Source organism: Procambarus clarkii, chromosome 55 (genome assembly GCF_040958095.1).
Source record: "Procambarus clarkii isolate CNS0578487 chromosome 55, FALCON_Pclarkii_2.0, whole genome shotgun sequence".
Classification (NCBI taxonomy): Eukaryota; Metazoa; Arthropoda; class Malacostraca; order Decapoda; family Cambaridae; genus Procambarus; species Procambarus clarkii.
The window spans coordinates 11,075,593-11,099,064 of record NC_091204.1 but is presented as its reverse complement, the minus strand read 5'-3'; the positions used below and the strand labels follow the sequence as shown (position 1 = coordinate 11,099,064).

Below are 23,472 nucleotides of genomic sequence, written 5' to 3'. Positions count from 1 at the left end.
TAGGGTAGGTTAGGTTAGGGTAGGTCAGGTTAGGTTAGGTTAGGGTAGGTCAGGTTAGGTTAGGGTAGGTTAGGTTAGGTTAGGGTAGGTCAGGTTAGGTTAGGTTAGGGTAGGTCAGGTTAGGTTAGGTTAGGGTAGGGTAGGTTAGGTTAGGTCAGGTTAGGTTAGGGTAGGTTAGGTTAGGTTAGGTCACCATCTATCACCATACAACGTTAGTCAGACGGGATATATGAAGGTAGACTGTATTGGGGTACCTTTGGGTAGTGTTGGGGTACCTTTGGGTAGCGTTGGGGTACCTTTGGGTAGTGTTGGGGTACCTTTGGGTAGTGTTGGGGTACCTTTGGGTAGTGTTGGGGTACCTTTGGGTAGTGGTGGGTACCTTTGGGAAGTGTTGGGGTATCTTTGGGAAGTGGTGGGTACCTTTGGGTAGTGTTGGGTACCTTTGGGTAGTGTTGGGTACCTTTGGGTAGTGTTGGGTACCTTTGGGTAGTGTTGGGGTACGTTTGGGTAGTGTTGGGGTACCTTTGGGTAGTGTTGGGTACCTTTGGGTAGTGTTGGGTACCTTTGGGTAGTGTTGGGGTACCTTTGGGTAGTGTTGGGGTACCTTTGGGTAGTGTTGGGGTACCTTTGGGTAGTGTTGGGGTACCTTTGGGTAGTGTTAGGGTACCTTTGGGTAGTGTTGGGTACCTTTGGGTAGTGTTGGGTACCTTTGGGTAGTGTTGGGGTACCTTTGGGTAGTGTTGGGGTACCTTTGGGTAGTGTTGGGAACCTTTGGGTAGTGTTAGGGTACCTTTGGGTAGTGTTAGGGTACCTTTGGGTAGTGTTGGGTACCTTTGGGTAGTGTTGGGTACCTTTGGGTAGTGTTGGGGTACCTTTGGGTAGTGTTGGGGTACCTTTGGGTAGTGTTGGGTACCTTTGGGTAGTGTTGGGTACCTTTGGGTAGTGTTGGGGTACCTTTGGGTAGTGTTGGGTACCTTTGGGTAGTGTTGGGGTACCTTTGGGTAGTGTTGGGGTACCTTTGGGTAGTGTTGGGGTACCTTTGGGTAGTGTTGGGTACCTTTGGGTAGTGTTGGGGTACCTTTGGGTAGTGTTAGGGTACCTTTGGGTAGTGTTGGGTACCTTTGGGTTGTGTTGGGGTACCTTTGGGTAGTGTTAGGGTACCTTTGGGTAGTGTTGGGGTACCTTTGGTTAATGTTGGGTAGTGTTGGGGTACCTTTGGGTAGTGTTGGGTACCTTTGGGTAGTGTTGGGTACCTTTGGGTAGTGTTGGGGTACCTTTGGGTAGTGTTGGGGTATCTTTGGGTAGTGTTGGGGTACCTTTGGGTAGTGTTGGGTACCTTTGGGTAGTGTTGGGTACCTTTGGGTAGTGTTGGGGTACCTTTGGGTAGTGTTGGGGTACCTTTGGGTAGTGTTGGGGTACCTTTGGGTAGTGTTGGGTACCTTTGGGTAGTGTTGGGGTACCTTTGGGTAGTGTTGGGTACCTTTGGGTAGTGTTGGGGTACCTTTGGGTAGTGTTGGGGTACCTTTGGGTAGTGTTGGGGTACCTTTGGGTAGTGTTGGGTACCTTTGGGTAGTGTTGGGGTACCTTTGGGTAGTGTTGGGGTATCTTTGGGTAGTGTTGGGGTACCTTTGGGTAGTGTTGGGGTACCTTTGGGTAGTGTTGGGTACCTTTGGGTAGTGTTGGGGTACCTTTGGGTAGTGTTGGGTACCTTTGGGTAGTGTTGGGTACCTTTGGGTAGCATCAAGCCACCTTACACACCTGATAACAGGTGTGTAACCTTACACACCTGATAACAGCTGTGTAACCTTACACACCTGATAACAGCTGTATAACCTTACACACCTGATAACAGGTGTGCAACCTTACACACCTGATAACAGGTGTGTAACCTTATACACCTGATAACAGGTGTGTAACCTTACACACCTGATAACAGGTGTGTAACCTTACACACCTGATAACAGCTGTATAACCTTACACACCTGATAACAGGTGTATAACCTTACACACCTGATAACAGGTGTGCAACCTTACACACCTGATAACAGGTGTGTAACCTTACACACCTGATAACAGGTGTGTAACCTTACACACCTGATAACAGGTGTGTAACCTTACACACCTGATAACAGGTGTGTAAGGCTCACCAGAATAAAGGCGAGAATAGCGAGAAAAAAATCCCCCAATACTGTAAATCTTGTAATCCATTAATCCAGTAATCCTGCGTAGGGAACCGGGCCGGCCGGCCGGCGGTCCTTCCTGCTATCCCCTACTCCCTTGCCCCTCGGTCCTCCCTGCTATCCCCTACTCCCTTGCCCCTCGGTCCTCCCTGCTATCCCCTACTCCCTTGCCCCTCGGTCCTCCCCGCTATCCCCTACTCCCTTGCCCCTCAGTCCTCCCTGCTATCCCCTACTGCCTTGCCCCTCGGTCCTCCCTGCTATCCCCTACTCCCTTGCCCCTCGGTCCTCCCTGCTATCCCCTACTCCCTTGCCCCTCGGTCCTCCCTGCTATCCCCTACTCCCTTGCCCCTCGGTCCTCCCTGCTATCCCCTACTCCCTTGCCCCTCGGTCCCCCCTGCTATCCCCTACTCCCTTGCCCCTCAGTCCTCCCTGCTATCCCCTACTCCCTTGCCCCTCGGTCCTCCCTGCTATCCCCTACTCCCTTGCCCCTCGGTCCTCCCTGCTATCCCCTACTGCCTTGCCCCTCAGTCCTCCCTGCTATCCCCTACTCCCTTGCCCCTCGGTCCTCCCTGCTATCCCCTACTCCCTTGCCCCTCGGTCCTCCCTGCTATCCCCTACTCCCTTGCCCCTCGGTCCTCCCTGCTATCCCCTACTCCCTTGCCCCTCGGTCCTCCCTGCTATCACCTACTCCCTTGCCCTCGGTCCTCCCTGCTATCCCCTACTCCCTTGCCCCTCGGTCCTCCCTGCTATCCCCTACTCCCTTGCCCCTCGGTCCTCCCTGCTATCCCCTACTCCCTTGCCCCTCGGTCCTCCCTGCTATCCCCTACTCCCTTGCCCCTCGGTCCTCCCTGCTATCCCCTACTCCCTTGCCCCTCGGTCCTCCCTGCTATCCCCTATTCCCTTGCCCCTCGGTCCTCCCTGCTATCCCCTACTCCCTTGCCCCTCGGTCCTCCCTGCTATCCCCTATTCCCTTGCCCCTCGGTCCCCCCTGCTATCCCCTACTCCCTTGCCCCTCGGTCCTCCCTGCTATCACCTACTGCCTTGCCCCTCGGTCCTCCCTGCTATCCCCTACTCCCTTGCCCCTCAGTCCTCCCTGCTATCCCCTACTCCCTTGCCCCTCGGTCCTCCCTGCTATCACCTACTCCCTTGCCCCTCAGTCCTCCCTGCTATCCCCTACTCCCTTGCCCCTCAGTCCTCCCTGCTATCCCCTATTCCCTTGCCCCTCGGTCCTCCCTGCTATCCCCTACTCCCTTGCCCCTCGGTCCCCCCTGCTATCCCCTACTCCCTTGCCCCTCGGTCCTCCCTGCTATCACCTACTGCCTTGCCCCTCGGTCCTCCCTGCTATCCCCTACTCCCTTGCCCCTCGGTCCTCCCTGCTATCCCCTACTCCCTTGCCCCTCGGTCCTCCCTGCTATCACCTACTCCCTTGCCCCTCAGTCCTCCCTGCTATCCCCTACTCCCTTGCCCCTCAGTCCTCCCTGCTATCCCCTACTCCCTTGCCCCTCGGTCCTCCCTGCTATCCCCTACTCCCTTGCCCCTCGGTCCTCCCTGCTATCCCCTACTCCCTTGCCCCTCGGTCCTCCCTGCTATCCCCTACTCCCTTGCCCCTCGGTCCTCCCTGCTATCCCCTACTCCCTTGCCCCTCGGTCCTCCCTGCTATCCCCTACTGCCTTGCCCCTCAGTCCTCCCTGCTATCCCCTATTCCCTTGCCCCTCGGTCCTCCCTGCTATCCCCTACTGCCTTGCCCCTCAGTCCTCCCTGCTATCCCCTATTCCCTTGCCCCTCGGTCCTCCCTGCTATCCCCTACTCCCTTGCCCCTCGGTCCTCCCTGCTATCCCCTACTCCCTTGCCCCTCGGTCCTCCCTGCTATCCCCTATTCCCTTGCCCCTCGGTCCTCCCTGCTATCCCCTATTCCCTCGGGGATATACACCCGTCCACCTCTCCTGGAGGACATTTATCCGCACAATCCCTTGAGAATATTACATCTGCCGCCGCCATTGTTGAAGATAACAGGTGAACAGGATAGCGGGAACAAGATAACAGGTCACCAGGAGCGGGGGCATACAGGATCAGGGCAAGAAAACAGATAACCAAGATAGCGGGAACAAGATAACAGGTGACCACGATAGCGGAAACATGATAACAGGTGACCAGGATAGCGGGTACTCACAGTGTCGGCAGCCGTGAGGTTGATACCCACGCCGCCCGCGCGGGTCGATAGCAGGAAGACGAAGATATCCGCTCTGAAACACACCAGGATAACACGATATAGTCCCCCCGTCCAAACCAGTTGGGCCATGTTATCATGCGTCAAGTTATCAAAAATGTTATCATACCTGAAATGGTTTACACACAGTACATAGCATCTAGATAGCCATGTATAGCATCTAGATAGCCATATATAGCATCTAGATAGCCATGTATAGCATCTAGATAGCCATGTATAGCATCTAGATAGCCATATATAGCATCTAGATAGCCATGTATAGCATCTAGATAGCTATGTATACCATCTAGATAGCCATGTATAGCATCTAGATAGCCATGTATAGCATCTAGATAGCCATGTATAGCATCTAGATAGCCATGTATAGCATCTAGATAGCCATGTATAGCATCTAGATAGCCATGTATAGCATCTAGATAGCCATGTATAGCATCTAGATAGCCATGTATAGCATCTAGATAGCCATGTATAGCATCTACATAGCCATGTATAGCATCTAGATAGCAGAGGGAGGTACAGCAGAGGGGGTACAGCAGAGGGGGGTACAGCAGAGGGGGTACAGCAGAGGGGGTACAGCAGAGGGGGGTACAGCAGAGGGGGGTACAGCAGAGGAGGGTACAATAGAGGGTGGTACAGCAGAGGGAGGTACAGCAGAGGGAGGTACAGCAGAGGGAGGTACAGCAGAGGGGGGTACAGCAGAGGGGGTACAGCAGAGGGGGGTACAGCAGAGGGGGTACAGCAGAGAGGGTACAGCAGAGGGAGTACAGCAGAGGGGGTACAGCAGAGAGGGTACAGCAGAGGGAGGTACAGCAGAGGGGGGTACAGCAGAGGGGGTACAACAGAGGGGGGGTACAGCAGAGGGTAGGGTACAGCAGAGGGTAGGGTACAGCAGAGGGGGGTACAGCAGAGGGAGGTACAGCAGAGGGGGGTACAGCAGAGGGGGGTACAGCAGAGGGGGTACAGCAGAGGGGGTACAGCAGAGGGAGGTACAGCAGAGGGAGGTACAGCAGAGGGAGGTACAGCGGAGGGAGGTACAGCAGAGGGGGTACAGCAGAGGGAGGCACAGCAGAGGGTAGGGTACAGCAGAGGGAGGAACAACAGAGGGAGGTACAGCAGAGGGAGGTACAGCAGAGGGGGGTACAGCAGAGGGGGATACAGCAGAGGGGGATACAGCAGAGGGGGATACAGCAGAGGGGGTACAGCAGAGGGAGGTACAGCAGAAGGAGGTACAGCAGAGGGAGGTACAGCAGAGAGAGGTACAGCAGAGGGGGGTACAGCAGAGGGAGGTACAGCAGAGGGGGGTACAGCAGAGGGAGGTACAGCAGAGGGAGGTACAGCAGAGGGGGGTACAACAGAGGGGGTACAGCAGAGGGAGGTACAGCAGAGGGGGTACAGCAGAGGGAGGTACAGCAGAGGGGGTACAGCAGAGGGAGGTACAGCAGAGGGAGTACAGCAGAGGGGGGTACAGCAGAGGGGGGTACAGCAGAGGGGGGGTACAGCAGAGGGGGGTACAGCAGAGGGGGTACAGCAGAGGGTGGTACAGCAGAGGGAGGTACAGCAGAGGGGGGTACAGCAGAGGGAGGTACAGCAGAGGGGGGTACAGCAGAGGGGGGTACAGCAGAGGGGGTACAGCAGTGGGGGGTACAACAGAGGGAGGTACAGCAGAGATGGTACAGCAGAGGGAGGTACAGCAGAGGGAGGTACAGCAGAGGGGGTACAGCAGAGGGAGGTACAGCAGAGGGGGGTACAGCAGAGGGGGGTACAGCAGAGGGGGGTACAGCAGAGGGGGGTACAACAGAGGGTAGGGTACAGCAGAGGGAGGTACAGCAGAGGGAGGTACAGCAGAGGGAGGTACAGCAGAGGGGGGTACAGCAGAGGGGGGTACAACAGAGGGTAGGGTACAGCAGAGGGAGGTACAGCAGAGGGGGGTACAGCAGAGGGGGTACAGCAGAGGGAGGTACAGCAGAGGGGGTACAGCAGAGGGTAGGGTACAGCAGAGGGGGGTACAGCAGAGGGAGGTACAACAGAGGGGGTACAGCAGAGGGTAGGGTACAGCAGAGGGGGGTACAGCAGAGGGGGTACAGCAGAGGGAGGTACAACAGAGGGGGGTACAGCAGAGGGTTGGGTACAGCAAAGGGTTGGGTACAGCAGAGGGTAGGGTACAGCAGAGGGAGGTACAGCAGAGGGAGGTACAGCAGAGGGAGGTACAGCAGAGGGGGGTACAGCAGAGGGAGGTACAGCAGAGGGGGGTACAGCAGAGGGAGGTACAGCAGAGGGTGGTACAGCAGAGGGTGGTACAGCAGAGGGAGATACAGCAGAGGGGGTACAGCAGAGGGGGTACAGCAGAGGGAGGTACAGCAGAGGGAGGTACAGCAGAGGGGGTACAGCAGGGGTACAGCAGAGGGAGGTACAGCAGAGGGAGGTACAGCAGAGGGGGTACAGCAGAGGGAGGTACAGCAGAGGGAGGTACAGCAGAGGGAGGTACAGCAGAGGGGGGTACAGCAGAGGGGGTACAACAGAGGGAGGTACAGCAGAGGGAGGGGGGTACAGCAGAGGGGGTACAACAGAGGGGGATACAGCAGAGGGGGGTACAGCAGAGGGGGTACAGCAGAGGGGGTACAACAGAGGGAGGTACAGCAGAGGGAGGGGGGGTACAGCAGAGGGGGTACAGCAGAGGGGGGTACAGCAGAGGGAGGTACAGCAGAGGGGGTACAGCAGAGGGAGGTACAGCAGAGGGAGGTACAGCAGAGGGGGTACAGCAGAGGGAGGTACAGCAGAGGGAGGTACAGCAGAGGGAGGTACAGCAGAGGGAGGTACAGCAGAGGGGGTACAGCAGAGGGGGTACAGCAGAGGGAGGTACAGCAGAGGGGGTACAGCAGAGGGGGGTACAGCAGAGGGAGGTACAGCAGAGGGAGGTACAGCAGAGGGAGGTACAGCAGAGGGGGGTACAGCAGAGGGAGGTACAGCAGAGGGGGGTACAGCAGAGGGAGGTACAGCAGAGGGAGGTACAGCAGAGGGGGGTACAGCAGAGGGAGGTACAGCAGAGAGGGGTACAGCAGAGGGAGGTACAGCAGAGGGGGGTACAGCAGAGGGGGGTACAGCAGAGGGGGTACAGCAGAGGGTAGGGTACAGCAGAGGGTAGGGTACAGCAGAGGGAGGTACAGCAGAGGGGTACAGCAGAGGGGGTACAGCAGAGGGAGGTACAGAAGAGGGGGGTACAGCAGAGAGGGGTACAGCAGAGAGGGGTACAGCAGAGGGTAGGGTACAGCAGAGGGCGGTACAGCAGAGGGGGGTACAGCAGAGGGAGGTACAGCAGAGAGGGGTACAGCAGAGGGAGGTACAGCAGAGGGAGGTACAGCAGAGGGAGGTACAGCAGAGAGGGGTACAGCAGAGGGAGGTACAGCAGAGGGGGGTACAGCAGAGGGAGGTACAGCAGAGGGGGTACAGCAGAGGGGGTACAGCAGAGGGAGGTACAGCAGAGGGGGTACAGCAGAGGGAGGTACAGCAGAGGGGGTACAGCAGAGGGAGGTACAGCAGAGGGGGGTACAGCAGAGGGGAGGGTACAGCAGAGGGGGTACTGCAGAGGGAGGTACAACAGAGGGGGGTACAGCAGAGGGAGGTACAGCAGAGGGAGGTACAGCAGAGGGGGGTACAGCAGAGGGGGGTACAGCAGAGGGGGGTACAGCAGAGGGGGGTACAGCAGAGGGGGGTACAGCAGAGGGAGGTACAGCAGAGGGAGGTACAGCAGAGGGAGGTACAGCAGAGGGAGGTACAGCAGAGGGAGGTACAGCAGAGGGGGTACAGCAGAGAGGGGTACAGCAGAGAGGGGTACAGCAGAGGGGGGTACAGCAGAGGGAGGTACAGCAGAGAGGGGTACAGCAGAGAGGGGGTACAGCAGAGAGGGGTACAGCAGAGGGGGGTACAGCAGAGGGGGTACAGCAGAGGGGGTACACCAGAGGGAGGTACAGCAGAGGGTGGTACAGCAGAGGGGGTACAGGAGAGGGAGGTACAGCAGAGGGGGTACAGCAGAGAGGGTACAGCAGAGGGAGGTACAGCAAAGAGGGGTACAGCAGAGAGGGGTACAGCAGAGAGGGGTACAGCAGAGAGGGGACTCACTTAGTCTGGAAGTCGGCCACCATGTCGCGTCGGTCAGAGATCTTGGAGGAGCCGTCAAGGCGCATGAACTTGTGCTTCCTGTGCCACATGTACTCCTGTAACCAGACCAAACACCTGTATTAGTGCCACATGTACTCCTGTAACCAGACCAAACACCTGTATTAGTGCCACATGTACTCCTGTAACCAGACCAAACACCTGTATTAGTGCCACATGTACTCCTGTAACCAGACCAAACACCTGTATTAGTGCCACATGTAATCCTGTAACCAGACCAAACACCTGTATTAGTGCCACATGTACTCCTGTAACCAGACCAAACACCTGCATTAGTGCCACATGTACTCCTGTAACCAGACCAAACACCTGTATTAGTGCCACATGTACTCCTGTAACCAGACCAAACACCTGTATTAGTGCCACATGTACTCCTGTAACCAGACCAAACACCTGTATTAGTGCCACATGTACTCCTGTAACCAGACCAAACACCTGTATTAGTGCCACATGTACTCCTGTAACCAGAGTGGGTACAGCAATCAAGGAAAAAAGAATATACAGTGAGGGAAGGGGGGTAGATATAGCAGGGCAATGTTATTGTTTTGGTGGAAAGTTGCAGGTTCCGCCGCTAGGTGGCGTCCGGCCCGCCAAAACTTGCCGCGCTTATTCAAATGTTTCTCCAAGTTGGCGGTTAATGTCACGGGGGTTGAGCTCTGGCTCCTTGGTCCCGCCTCTCAACTGAGTTCTTCTACTCCCCGAAGCCCGGTTCGAGGCCAGGCAGCAGCTAGAGCAGCAGCAGCAGGGTGCGGGCCAGGAAGCAGCAGCAGGGAGCGGGCCAGGCAGCAGCAGCAGCAGGGAGCGGGCCAGGCAGCAGCAGCAGCAGCAGGGTGCGGGCCAGGCAGCAGCAGCTGGAGCAGCAGCAGCAGCAGCAGCAGGGAGCGGGCCAGGCAGCAGCAGCTGGAGCAGCAGCAGGAGCAGCAGGGAGCGGGCCAGGCAGCAGCAGCTGGAGCAGCAGCAGGAGCAGCAGGGAGCGGGCCAGGCAGCAGCAGCTGGAGCAGCAGCAGGAGCAGCAGGGTGCGGGCCAGGCAGCAGCAGCTGGAGCAGCAGCAGCAGCAGCAGGGTGCGGGCCAGGCAGCAGCAGCTGGAGCAGCAGGGTGCGGGCCAGGCAGCAGCAGCTGGAGCAGCAGCAGCAGCAGCAGGAGCAGCAGGGTGCGGGACAGGAAGCAGCAGCAGCAGCAGCTGGAGCAGCAGCAGCAGCAGCTGGAGCAGCAGCAGCAGCAGCAGCAGCAGCAGGGTGCGGGCCAGGCAGCAGCAGCAGCAGGGAGCGGGCAAGGCAGCAGCAGCTGGAGCAGCAGCAGGAGCAGCAGGGTGCGGGCCAGGCAGCAGCAGCTGGAGCAGCAGCAGGAGCAGCAGGGAGCGGGCCAGGCAGCAGCAGCAGCAGGAGCAGCAGGGAGCGGGCCAGGCAGCAGCAGCTGGAGCAGCAGCAGGAGCAGCAGCAGCAGCTGGAGCAGCAGCAGCAGCAGCTGGAGCAGCAGCAGCAGCAGGAGCAGCAGGGTGCGGGCCAGGCAGCAGCAGCAGTAGCAGCAGCAGCTGGAGCAGCAGCAGCAGCAGCAGGAGCAGCAGGGTGCGGGCCAGGAAGCAGCAGCAGCAGCAGGGTGCGGGTCAGGAAGCAGCAGCAGCAACAGCAGCAGCAGGAGCAGCAGCAGCAGCAGGGTGCGGGCCAGGCAGCAGCAGCAGCAGCAGGGAGCGGGCCAGGCAGCAGCAGCAGCAGCAGCAGGGAGCGGGCCAGGCAGCAGCAGCAGCAGGGTGCGGGCCAGGCAGCAGCAGCAGCAGCAGCAGCAGGGAGCGGGCCAGGCAGCAGCAGCTGGAGCAGCAGCAGCAGCAGCAGCAGGGAGCGGGCCAGGCAGCAGCAGCAGGAGCAGCAGGGTGCGGGCCAGGCAGCAGCAGCTGGAGCAGCAGCAGCAGCAGCAGCAGGGTGCGGGCCAGGCAGCAGCAGCAGGGTGCGGGCCAGGAAGCAGCAGCAGCAGCAGCAGGGTGCGGGCCAGGAAGCAGCAGCAGCAGCAGCAGGGTGCGGGCCAGGCAGCAGCAGCAGCTGGAGCAGCAGCAGCAGCAGCAGCAGCAGCAGCTGGAGCAGCAGCAGCAGGAGCAGCAGGGAGCAGGCCAGGCAGCAGCAGCAGCAGGAGCAGAAGGGAGCGGGCCAGGCAGCAGCAGCTGGAGCAGCAGCAGCAGCAGCAGGGAGCGGGCCAGGCAGCAGCAGCTGGAGTAGCAGCAGCAGCAGGGAGCGGGCCAGGCAGCAGCAGGTGGAGCAGCAGCAGCAGCAGGAGCAGCAGGGAGCGGGTCAGGAAGCAGCAGCTGGAGCAGCAGCAGCAGCAGGAGCAGCAGGGAGCGGGCCAGGCAGCAGCAGCAGCAGGAGCAGCAGGGAGCGGGCCAGGCAGCAGCAGCTGGAGCAGCAGCAGCAGCTGGAGCAGCAGCAGCAGCTGGAGCAGCAGCAGCAGCAGCTGGAGCAGCAGCAGCAGCAGCTGGAGCAGCAGCAGCAGCAGCTGGAGCAGCAGCAGCAGCAGCTGGAGCAGCAGCAGCAGCAGCAGGAGCAGCAGGGTGCGGGCCAGGAAGCAGCAGCAGCAGCAGCTGGAGCAGCAGCAGCAGCAGCAGGGTGCGGGCCAGGAAGCAGCAGCAGCAGCAGCAGCAGGGTGCGGGCCAGGCAGCAGCAGCAGCAGGGAGCGGGCAAGGCAGCAGCAGCTGGAGCAGCAGCAGGAGCAGCAGGGTGCGGGCCAGGCAGCAGCAGCTGGAGCAGCAGCAGGAGCAGCAGGGAGCGGGCCAGGCAGCAGCAGCAGCAGGAGCAGCAGGGAGCGGGCCAGACAGCAGCAGCTGGAGCAGCAGCAGGAGCAGCAGCAGCAGCTGGAGCAGCAGCAGCAGCAGCTGGAGCAGCAGCAGCAGCAGCTGGAGCAGCAGCAGCAGCAGGAGCAGCAGGGTGCGGGCCAGGCAGCAGCAGATGGAGCAGCAGCAGTAGCAGCAGCAGCTGGAGCAGCAGCAGCAGCAGCAGGAGCAGCAGGGTGCGGGCCAGGAAGCAGCAGCAGCAGCAGCAGCAGGGTGCGGGCCAGGAAGCAGCAGCAGCAACAGCAGCAGCAGGAGCAGCAGCAGCAGGGTGCGGGCCAGGCAGCAGCAGCAGCAGCAGCAGCAGGGAGCGGGCCAGGCAGCAGCAGCAGCAGGGAGCGGGCCAGGCAGCAGCAGCAGCAGGGTGCGGGCCAGGCAGCAGCAGCAGCAGCAGCAGGGAGCGGGCCAGGCAGCAGCAGCTGGAGCAGCAGCAGCAGGGAGCGGGCCAGGCAGCAGCAGCAGGAGCAGCAGGGTGCGGGCCAGGCAGCAGCAGCTGGAGCAGCAGCAGCAGCAGCAGCAGGGTGCGGGCCAGGCAGCAGCAGCTGGAGCAGCAGCAGCAGCAGCAGCAGGGTGCGGGCCAGGCAGCAGCAGCAGCAGCAGGGTGCGGGCCAGGAAGCAGCAGCAGCAGCAGCAGGGTGCGGGCCAGGAAGCAGCAGCAGCAGCAGCAGGGTGCGGGCCAGGCAGCAGCAGCAGCTGGAGCAGCAGCAGCAGCAGCTGGAGCAGCAGCAGCAGCAGCTGGAGCAGCAGCAGCAGGAGCAGCAGGGAGCAGGCCAGGCAGCAGCAGCAGCAGGAGCAGAAGGGAGCGGGCCAGGCAGCAGCAGCTGGAGCAGCAGCAGCAGCAGCAGGGAGCGGGCCAGGCAGCAGCAGCTGGAGTAGCAGCAGCAGCAGGGAGCGGGCCAGGCAGCAGCAGGTGGAGCAGCAGCAGCAGCAGGAGCAGCAGGGAGCGGGTCAGGCAGCAGCAGCTGGAGCAGCAGCAGCAGCAGGAGCAGCAGGGAGCGGGCCAGGCAGCAGCAGCAGCAGGGAGCGGGCCAGGCAGCAGCAGCTGGAGCAGCAGCAGCAGCTGGAGCAGCAGCAGCAGCAGCAGCAGCTGGAGCAGCAGCAGCTGGAGCAGCAGCAGCTGCAGCAGGAGCAGCAGGGAGCGGGCCAGGCAGCAGCAGCTGGAGCAGCAGCAGCAGCAGCAGCTGGAGCAGCAGCAGCAGCAGCAGCAGCTGGAGCAGCAGCAGCAGCAGCTGGAGCAGCAGCAGCAGCAGGAGCAGCAGCAGCAGCAGCAGGAGCAGCAGCAGCTGGAGCAGCAGCAGCAGCAGCAGCTGGAGCAGCAGCAGCAGCAGCAGCAGCTGGAGCAGCAGCAGCAGCAGCAGCAGGAGCAGCAGCAGCTGGAGCAGCAGGGAGCGGGCCAGGAAGCAGCAGCAGCAGCTGGAGCAGCAGCAGCAGGGAGCGGGCCAGGAAGCAGCAGCAGCAGCAGCTGGAGCAGCAGCAGCAGGGTGCGGGCCAGGAAGCAGCAGCAGCAGGGTGCGGGCCAGGAAGCAGCAGCAGCAGCTGGAGCAGCAGCAGCAGCAGCAGGGAGCGGGCCAGGAAGCAGGAGCAGCAGCAGCAGCAGGAGCAGCAGCAGCAGCAGGAGCAGCAGGAAGCGGGCCAGGAAGCAGCAGCAGCAGCTGGAGCAGCAGCAGCAGCAGGAGCAGCAGGGAGCGGGCCAGGAAGCAGCAGCTGGAGCAGCAGCAGCAGCAGGAGCAGCAGCAGCTGGAGCAGCAGGGAGCGGGCCAGGAAGCAGCAGCTGGAGCAGCAGCAGCAGCAGCAGCAGCAGCAGGAGCAGGAGCAGCAGGGAGCGGGCCAGGAAGCAGCAGCAGCAGCAGCAGGAGCAGCAGCAGCTGGAGCAGCAGGGAGCGGGCCAGGAAGCAGCAGCAGCAGCAGCTGGAGCAGCAGCAGCAGCAGCTGGAGCAGCAGCAGGAGCAGCAGCAGCAGCTGGAGCAGCAGCAGCAGCAGCAGCTGGAGCAGCAGCAGGAGCAGCAGCAGCAGCAGCAGCTGGAGCAGCAGCAGCAGCTGGAGCAGCAGCAGCAGCAGCAGCAGGAGCAGCAGCAGCTGGAGCAGCAGGGAGCGGGCCAGGAAGCAGCAGCAGCAGGAGCAGCTGGAGCAGCAGCAGGAGCAGCAGCAGCAGCAGCAGCTGGAGCAGCAGCAGGAGCAGCTGGAGCAGCAGCAGGAGCAGGAGCAGCAGCAGCAGCTGGAGCAGCAGCAGGAGCAGCAGCAGCAGCTGGAGCAGCAGCAGCAGCAGCAGCTGGAGCAGCAGCAGCAGCAGCAGCTGGAGCAGCAGCAGCAGCAGCAGCAGCAGGGAGCGGGCCAGGAAGCAGCAGCAGCAGCTGGAGCAGCAGCAGCAGCAGCAGGGAGCGGGCCAGGAAGCAGCAGCAGCAGGGAGCGGGCCAGGAAGCAGCAGCAGCTGGAGCAGCAGCAGCAGCTGGAGCAGCTGGAGCAGCAGCAGCTGGAGCAGCAGCAGCAGCAGGAGCAGCAGGGAGCGGGCCAGGAAGCAGCAGCTGGAGCAGCAGCAGCAGCAGGAGCAGCAGCAGCTGGAGCAGCAGCAGCAGCAGCTGGAGCAGCAGGGAGCGGGCCAGGAAGCAGCAGCAGCAGGGAGCGGGCCAGGAAGCAGCAGCAGCAGCAGCAGGGAGCGGGCCAGGAAGCAGCAGCAGCAGCTGGAGCAGCAGCAGCAGCAGCAGGGAGCGGGCCAGGAAGCAGCAGCAGCAGCAGGGAGCGGGCCAGGAAGCAGCAGCAGCAGGGAGCGGGCCAGGAAGCAGCAGCAGCAGGGAGCGGGCCAGGAAGCAGCAGCAGCTGGAGCAGCAGCAGCAGCTGGAGCAGCAGCAGGAGCAGCTGGAGCAGCAGCAGCAGCAGCAGGAGCAGCAGGGAGCAGGCCAGGAAGCAGCAGCAGCAGGAGCAGCTGGAGCAGCAGCAGCAGCAGGAGCAGCTGGAGCAGCAGCAGCAGCAGCAGCAGCAGCAGCAGGGAGCGGGCCAGGAAGCAGCAGCAGGAGCAGCTGGAGCAGCAGGGAGCGGGCCAGGAAGCAGCAGCAGGAGCAGCTGGAGCAGCAGCAGGAGCAGCTGGAGCAGCAGCAGGAGCAGCAGCAGGAGCAGCTGGAGCAGCAGCAGCAGCTGGAGCAGCAGCAGCAGCAGCAGGAGCAGCTGGAGCAGCAGGAGCAGCAGCAGCAGCAGCTGGAGCAGCAGGGAGCGGGCCAGGAAGCAGCAGCAGCAGCAGCAGCAGCAGGGAGCGGGCCAGGAAGCAGCAGCAGCAGCAGCAGCAGGGAGCGGGCCAGGAAGCAGCAGCAGGAGCAGCTGGAGCAGCAGGGAGCGGGCCAGGAAGCAGCAGCAGCAGCAGCTGGAGCAGCAGCAGGAGCAGCTGGAGCAGCAGCAGCAGCAGCAGGGAGCGGGCCAGGAAGCAGCAGCAGCAGCAGCAGGGAGCGGGCCAGGAGGCAGCAGCAGCAGCAGGTAGCGGGCCAGGAAGCAGCAGCAGGAGCAGCTGGAGCAGCAGCAGCAGCAGCAGCAGCAGGGAGCAGGCCAGGAAGCAGCTGGCCACCTCTCACCCTGCTGAAGCCGGCCCGGGAGCCGGATATATATATCAACAAAATAATTACTGTTAAACTGCGCGTGTTGGACCATTAACTTCCCTCGTGCTGTGATTTGCTGTAGCACACCACAGCACATATGTAGGGCCCACCACAGCACATATGTGGGGCCCACTACAGCACACATGTAGGGCCCACCACAGCACACATGTAGGGCCCACTACAGTACACATGTGGGGCCCACCACAGCACACATGTAGGGCCCACCACAGCACACATGTAGGGCCCACAACAGTACACATGTGGGGCCCACCACAGCACACATGTAGGGCCCACCACAACACACATGTGGGGCCCACTACAGCACACATGTGGGGCCCACCACAGTACACATGTAGGGCCCACCACAGCACATATGTGGGGCCCACCACAGCACACATGTACGGCCCACCACAGCACACATGTAGGGCCCACCACAGCACACATGTGGGGCCCACCACAGCACACATGTACGGCCCACCACAGCACACATGTGGGGCCCACCACAGCACACATGTGGGGCCCACTACAGCACACATGTGGGGCCCACCACAGCACACATGTGGGGCCCACCACAGCACACATGTGGGGCCCACCACAGCACACATGTGGGGCCCACCACAGCACACATGTGGGGCCCACCACAGCACACATGTGGGGCCCACCACAGCACACATGTGGGGCCCACCACAGCACACATGTGGGACCCACCACAGCACACATGTGGGGCCCACCACAGTACACATGTGGGGCCCACCACAGCACACATGTGGGGCCCACCACAGTTCACATGTGGGGCCCACCACAGCACACATGTGGGGCCCACCACAGCACACATGTGGGGCCCACCACAGCACACATGTGGGGCCCACCACAGCACACATGTGGGGCCCACCACAGCACACATGTGGGGCCCACCACAGCACACATGTAGGGCCCACCACAGCACACATGTGGGGCCCACCACAGCACACATGTGGGGCCCACCACAGTACACATGTGGGGCCCACCACAGCACACATGTGGGGCCCACCACAGCACACATGTGGGGCCCACCACAGCACACATGTAGGGCCCACCACAGCACACATGTGGGGCCCACCACAGCACACATGTGGGGCCCACCACAGCACACATGTGGGGCCCACCACAGGACACATGTAGGGCCCACCACAGGACACATGTGGGGCCCACCACAGCACACATGTGGGGCCCACCACAGCACACATGTGGGGCCCACCACAGCACACATGTGGGGCCCACCACAGCACACATGTGGGGCCCACCACAGCACACATGTAGGGCCCACCACAGCACACATGTAGGGCCCACCACAGCACACATGTGGGGCCCACCACAGCACACATGTGGGGCCCACCACAGCACACATGTGGGGCCCACCACAGCACACATGTGGGGCCCACCAAAGCACACATTTGGGGCCCACCACAGCACACATGTTGGGCCCACCACAGCACACATGTGGGGCCCACCACAGCACACATGTGGGGCCCACCACAGCACACATGTGGGGCCCACCACAGCACACATGTTGGGCCCACCACAGCACACATGTGGGGCCCACCACAGCACACATGTGGGTCCCACCACAGGACACATGTGGGGCCCACTACAGCACACATGTGGGGCCCACTACAGCACACATGTGGGGCCCACCACAACACACATGTGGGGCTCACTACAGCACACATGTGGGGCCCACCACAGCACACATGTGGGGCCCACCACAGGACACATGTGGGGCCCACCACAGCACACATGTGGGGCCCACCACAGGACACATGTGGGGCCCACCACAGCAAATATGTGGGGCCACCACAGCACACGTGTGGGGCCCACTGTAGCACACATGTGGGCCCACTACAGCACACATGTGGGGCCCACTACAGCACACATGTGGGGTCCACCACAGCACACATGTAGGGGCCACTACAGCACACATGTGGGGCCCACCACAGCACACATGTAGGGCCCACCACAGCACACATGTAGGGCCCACCACAGCACACATGTAGGGCCCACCACAGCACACCTGTGGGGCCACTACAGTACACATGTGGGACCCACTACAGCACACATGTGGGGCCCACTACAGTACACATGTGGGGCCCACCACAACACACATGTGGGGCCCACCACAGCACACATGTGGGGCCCACCACAGCACACATGTGGGGCCCACTACAGCACACATGTGGGGCCCACTACAGTACACATGTGGGGTCCACGACAACACACATGTGGGGCCCACCACAGCACACATGTGGGGCCCACCACAGCACACATGTGGGGCCCACCACAGCACACATGTGGGGCCCACTACAGCACACATGTGGGGCCCACTACAGCACACATGTGGGGCCCACTACAGCACACATGTGGGGCCCACTACAGTACACATGTGGGGTCCACCACAACACACATGTGGGGCCCACCACAGCACACATGTGGGGCCCACCACAGCACACATGTGGGGCCCACCACAACACACATGTGGGGCCCACCACAACACACATGTGGGGCCCACCACAGCACACAAGTGGGGCCCACCACAGCACACATGTGGGGCCCACTACAGTACACATGTGGGGCCACTACAGTACACATGTGGGGCCCACTACAGTACACATGTGGGGCCCACCACAACACACATGTGGGGCCCACCACAGCACACATGTGGGGCCCACTACAGTACACATGTGGGGCCCACCACAATACACATGTGGGGCCCACCACAGCACACGTGTGGGGCCCACTACAGTACACATGTGGGGCCCACCACCGCACACATGTGGGGCCCACCACAGCACACATGTGGGGCCCACTACAGCACACATGTGGGGCCCACTACAGTACACATGTGGGGCCCACCACAGCACACATGTGGGGCCCACCACAGTACACATGTGGGGCCCACCACAGCACACGTGTGGGGCCCACCACAGCACACATGTAGGGCCCACCACAGCACACATGTGGGGCCCACCACAGCACACATGTGGGGCCCACCACAGCACACATGTAGGGCCCACCACAGCACACATGTGGGGCCCACCACAGCACACATGTAGGGCCCACCACAGCACACATGTGGGGCCCACCACAGCACACATGTGGGGCCCACCACAACACACATGTGGGGCTCACTACAGTACACATGTGGGGCCCACCACAGCACACATGTGGGGCCACTACAGTACACATGTGGGGCCCACCACAGCACACATGTGGGGCCCTCTACAGCACACATGTGGGCCCACTACAGTACACATGTGGGGCCCACCACAGCACACATGTGGGGCCCACTACAGCACACATGTGGGCCCACTACAGTACACATGTGGGGCCCACTACAGCACACATGTGGGGCCCACCACAGCACACATGTGGGGCTCACCACAACACACATGTGGGGCCCACCACAACACACATGTGGGGCCCTCTACAGCACACATGTGGGCCCACTACAGCACACATGTGGGGCCCACCACAGCACACACGTGGGGCCCACTACAGCACACATGTGGGGCCCACCACAGCACACATGTGGGGCCCACTACAGCACACATGTGGGGCCCACCACAGCACACATGTGGGGCCCACCACAACACACATGTGGGGCCCACCACAGCACACATGTGGGGCCCACTACAGCACACCACACCACAGCAGAGTGAGCAGCGTCTAAAAATTGATGTTTTGCTTCAGTGGGGTCGACCGCTGGATGGAATGGACTTGAGTCTAGGACGGTTAGATAACATGTAGCATATGCCGCTACCCCCTGGGCGTGGGGGGCGTGGGGGGGGGGGACGGCCAGTCACTTATCTAGTGTAAATACCCCGCCAGTTCTCACAGGTAATCCCGGATTAAACCAATATATAAAGGGATTAACCCCTAAGTTATCTCAATTGTGTTACAAAAATAACGTCGCTTTCCGCTCGTACGTAAGTGCTTGCGTAACTGCTTCGTGAATGTGGCCCCAGGTCCGTAAGTGCTTGCGTAACTGCTTCGTGAATGTGGCCCCAGGTCCGTAAGTGCTTGCGTAACTGCTTCGTGAATCTGGCCCCCAGGTCCGTAAGTGCTTGCGTAACTGCTTCGTGAATCTGGCCCCCAGGTCCGTAAGTGCTTGCGTAACTGCTTCCTGGATCTGGCCCCCAGGTCCGTAAGTGCTTGCGTAACTGCTTCGTGAATCTGGCCCCAGGTTCGTAAGTGCTTGCGTAACTGCTTCGTGAATCTGGCCCCCAGGTCCGTAAGTGCTTGCGTAACTGCTTCGTGAATGTGGCCCCAGGTCCGTAAGTGCTTGCGTAACTGCTTCGTGAATCTGGCCCCCAGGTCCGTAAGTGCTTGCGTAACTGCTTCGTGAATCTGGCCCCCAGGTCCGTAAGTGCTTGCGTAACTGCTTCGTGAATCTGGCCCCCAGGTCCGTAAGTGCTTGCGTGTCTGCTTCGTGAATCTGGCCCCAGGTGCCTATATGCTTGCGTAACTGCTTCGTGAATCTGGCTCCCAGGTCCGTAAGTGCTTGCGTAACTGCTTCGTGAATGTGGCCCCCAGGTCCGTAAGTGCTTGCGTAACTGCTTCGTGAATCTGGCCCCCAGGTCCGTAAGTGCTTGCGTAACTGCTTCGTGGATCTGGCCCCTCCAGGTTCGTATGTGCTTGCGTAACTGCTTCGTGAATCTGGCCCCCAGGTCCGTAAGTGCTTGCGTAACTTCATGAATCTAACCCATGTGCGTATGTGCTTGCGTAACTGCTTCGTGAATGTGGCCCCAGGATCGTAAGTGCTTGCGTAACAGCTTCGTAAACCAGACCTCTGAACCCCTACCCACTAAGACCAGTCAACAAACAGCAATAAAAACCCTAACTAGATATCCCCCCCTCTCCCCCCTACCCATGGGGGGGGGGGAGTGTTCTCCAGCCTATGAGAGAGAACAGTTCTCCTTAACAACCCACTTCAGCCTCTAATCACCCGGGGGGGGGGGGATTGCGGCATAACATATCGCCGGATTACACAAGTTTCCGTTGGCGTAATAGGCGGTAATCCCCATTAACAGGTTAATGGGGATAAATCCCCTTGAAATGTTATATGTCTGTCTGCCTAATCTTATGTTTATGTCTGTTATCTAGCGAACACCCCTATCCCAACCTGGGATAGCATCATACAATACTTGGATATCATACAATACCTGGGATAGCATCATTCAATACCTGGGATAGCATCATACAATACCTGGGATAGCATCATACAATACCTGGGATAGCATCATACAATACCTGGGATAGCATCATACAATACCTGGGATAGCATCATACAATACCTGGGATAGCATCATACAATACCTGGGATAGCATCATTCAATACCTAGATAGCATCATTCAATACCTAGATAGCATCATTCAATACCTGAGATAGCATCATTCAATACCTGGGATAGCATCATACAATACCTGGGATAGCATCATACAATACCTGGGATAGCATCATACAATACCTAGATAGCACCATACAATACCTGGGATAGCATCATTCAATACCTAGATAGCATCATTCAATACCTGGGATAGCATCATTCAATACCTGGGATAGCATCATTCAATACCTGGGATAGCATCATTCAATACCTGGGATAGCATCATTCAATACCTGAGATAGCATCATTCAATACCTGGGATAGCATCATACAATACCTGGGATAGCATCATACAATACCTGGGATAGCATCATTCAATACCTAGATAGCATCATTCAATACCTGAGATAGCATCATTCAATACCTGGGATAGCATCATACAATACCTGGGATAGCATCATACAATACCTGGGATAGCATCATACAATACCTAGATAGCACCATACAATACCTGGGATAGCATCATACAATACCTGGGATAGCATCATACAATACCTGGGATAGCATCATACAATACCTGGGATAGCATCATACAATACCTGGGATAGCATCATACAATACCTGGGATAGCATCATACAATACCTGGGATAGCATCATACAATACCTGGGATAGCATCATACAATACCTGGGATAGCATCATACAATACCTAGATAGCATCATTCAATACCTGGGATAGCATCATACAATACCTGGGATAGCATCATACAATACCTGGGATAGCATCATACAATGCCTAGATAGCATCATACAAGACCTAGATAGCAGCATACAAGACCTGGGATAGCATCATTCAATACCTGGGATAGCATCATTCAATACCTGGGATAGCATCATACAATACCTGGGATAGCATCATTCAATACCTAGATAGCAGCATACAATACCTGGGATAGCATCATACAATACCTGGGATAGCATCATACAATACCTGGGATAGCATCATACAATGCCTAGATAGCATCATACAAGACCTAGATAGCAGCATACAAGACCTGGGATAGCATCATTCAATACCTGGGATAGCATCATACAATACCTGGGATAGCATCATACAATACCTGGGATATCATACAATACCTGGGATAGCATCATACAATACCTGGGATATCATACAATACCTGGGATATCATACAATACCTAGATAGCATCATACAATACTTGGATATCATACAATACCTGGGATAGCATCATACAATACCTAGATAGCATCATACAAGACCTAGATAGCATCATACAATGCCTAGATAGCATCATACAATACTTGGATAACAGTTAATGATCATATACATGATTGTATTCCCTTAATATATCAAGATGTTCAGAGCTGGTTATCTTGGGGTTATCTTGAGGTTATCTTGGGGTTATCTTGAGGTTATCTTGGGGTTATCTTGAGGTTATCTTGGGGTTATCTTGAGGTTATCTTTGGGGTTATCTTGACGTATTCTTGGGGGTTATCTTGGGGTTATGGTCCAAATAACCCTAATGCAGGAATTCTATTGAAATATACAACCGTAGTTGTATAACACATTCATAATATATTCTTGCAATATTCTGAAGCAGCGGTGTTGACCAGAAGACAACAGTAGAGCCTATTGGGCACTGTAGCAGACCAAGGGCAGTGGGTGACCCACTTAACATGTCAACAAACCTCCGCCATTCCTAGCTTACCAATATACGTGTAAGCCAAACATGTTCGGCTGTCATACAGACCACGACAGCAATACACAAACCCGTCTCAATAGACGGGGCCTCATTTCCCGCCTCTAAATCCCCCCATAAATCCCATTTTTCCCGCCAAAATTGCCGCGCGCCATAAAATATTCAGACGCCGTTCTTGGAAACAGAAAACGCGCGCCAATTCTCCCACCAAAGGAAGCGACAAATGCGCGCGTAAGGTAAACACCGCCTTGAGTGACCTCTCAAAACTTGTACAAACCGACTCTTTTTAACCCCATATTTATACCAGCGGGGCCGCCAATGGTGGGGTATAATCATGGGGAGGATAAATAAGAGGGGGGCGGGTGTTACGGCCGTCTTACCGTTGGTATAAAGGGCGGGAATATTTAAATCATCGGCGGCCCCGCCTTCTCTTCGGGATGTGGGTCAGATGAGACATCAGTTCAAGGACATTTTGCTAACTTGTCGGTTTGTCTTCAGTGTGTCGTTGTTAAGAGGTGACATTGTGTGTAGAGGGGGGTGGGGGGGTAGGGGGGGGGGGTATTCCAGCAACAGTACATGTGTGGACTAGCAGGTGTGGAACACAACTCTGTCTGTCTGTCTCTGTCTCTCTGTCTCTACCTCTGTATCTACCTGTCTCTACCTCTGTCTCTCTCTGTCTCTGTCTCTGTCTCTCTCTACCTCTCTCTTTCTCTCTCTACCTCTCTCTTTCTCTCTCTACCTCTCTCTCTTTTTCTCTCTCTACCTCTCTCTTTCTCTCTCTACCTCTCTCTGCCTCTCTCTTTCTCTCTCTACCTCTCTCTCTCTCTTTCTCTCTCTACCTCTCTCTCTCTCTCTCTACCTCTCTCTGCCTCTCTCTTTCTCTCTCTACCTCTCTCTCTCTCTTTCTCTCTCACCTCTCTCTCTCTCTCTCTCTCTCTCTCTCTCTCTCTCTCTCTCTCTCTCTCTCTCTCTCTCTCTCTCTCTCTCTCTCTCTTTCGTACGATCGAGATAGGTATCAAAACTTTAGAACATAAGAACAAGGTAACTGCAGAAGGCCTATATTGGCCCATACGAGGCAGCTCCTATCTATAACCACCCAATCCCACTCATATACTTGTCCAACCCGCGCTTGAAACAATCCAGGGACCCCACCTCCACCACGTTACGCGGTAATTGGTTCCACAAATCAACAACCCTGTTACCGAACCAACCAGTATTTACCCAAGTCTTTCATATATCTAAACTTATCCATTTTATACCCATTGTTTCGCATTCTGTCTTCTGTTGATACTTTTAATACCCTATTAATATCCTCTTTGTTATGTCCATTCATCCACTTGTAAACCTCTATCATGTCACCCCTAACTCTTCGCCTTTCCAGTGAATGCAACTTAAGCTTTGTTAATCTTTCT

General features: G+C 58.3%; 1 protein-coding gene across 1 annotated transcript in view; it reads right to left on the bottom strand.

Annotated features, from left to right (window-relative positions):
• Positions 1–23,472, bottom strand: part of Ino80 (chromatin-remodeling ATPase INO80) — a gene marked incomplete at its 3' end in the record, with an annotated part of 167,440 nt that overhangs the window by 30,969 nt on the left and 112,999 nt on the right. Inside the window, 2 exon segments of the mRNA XM_069305469.1 lie at positions 4,351–4,423; positions 8,524–8,618. Of these exon segments, the coding sequence (XP_069161570.1) occupies positions 4,351–4,423; positions 8,524–8,618 (168 nt within the window).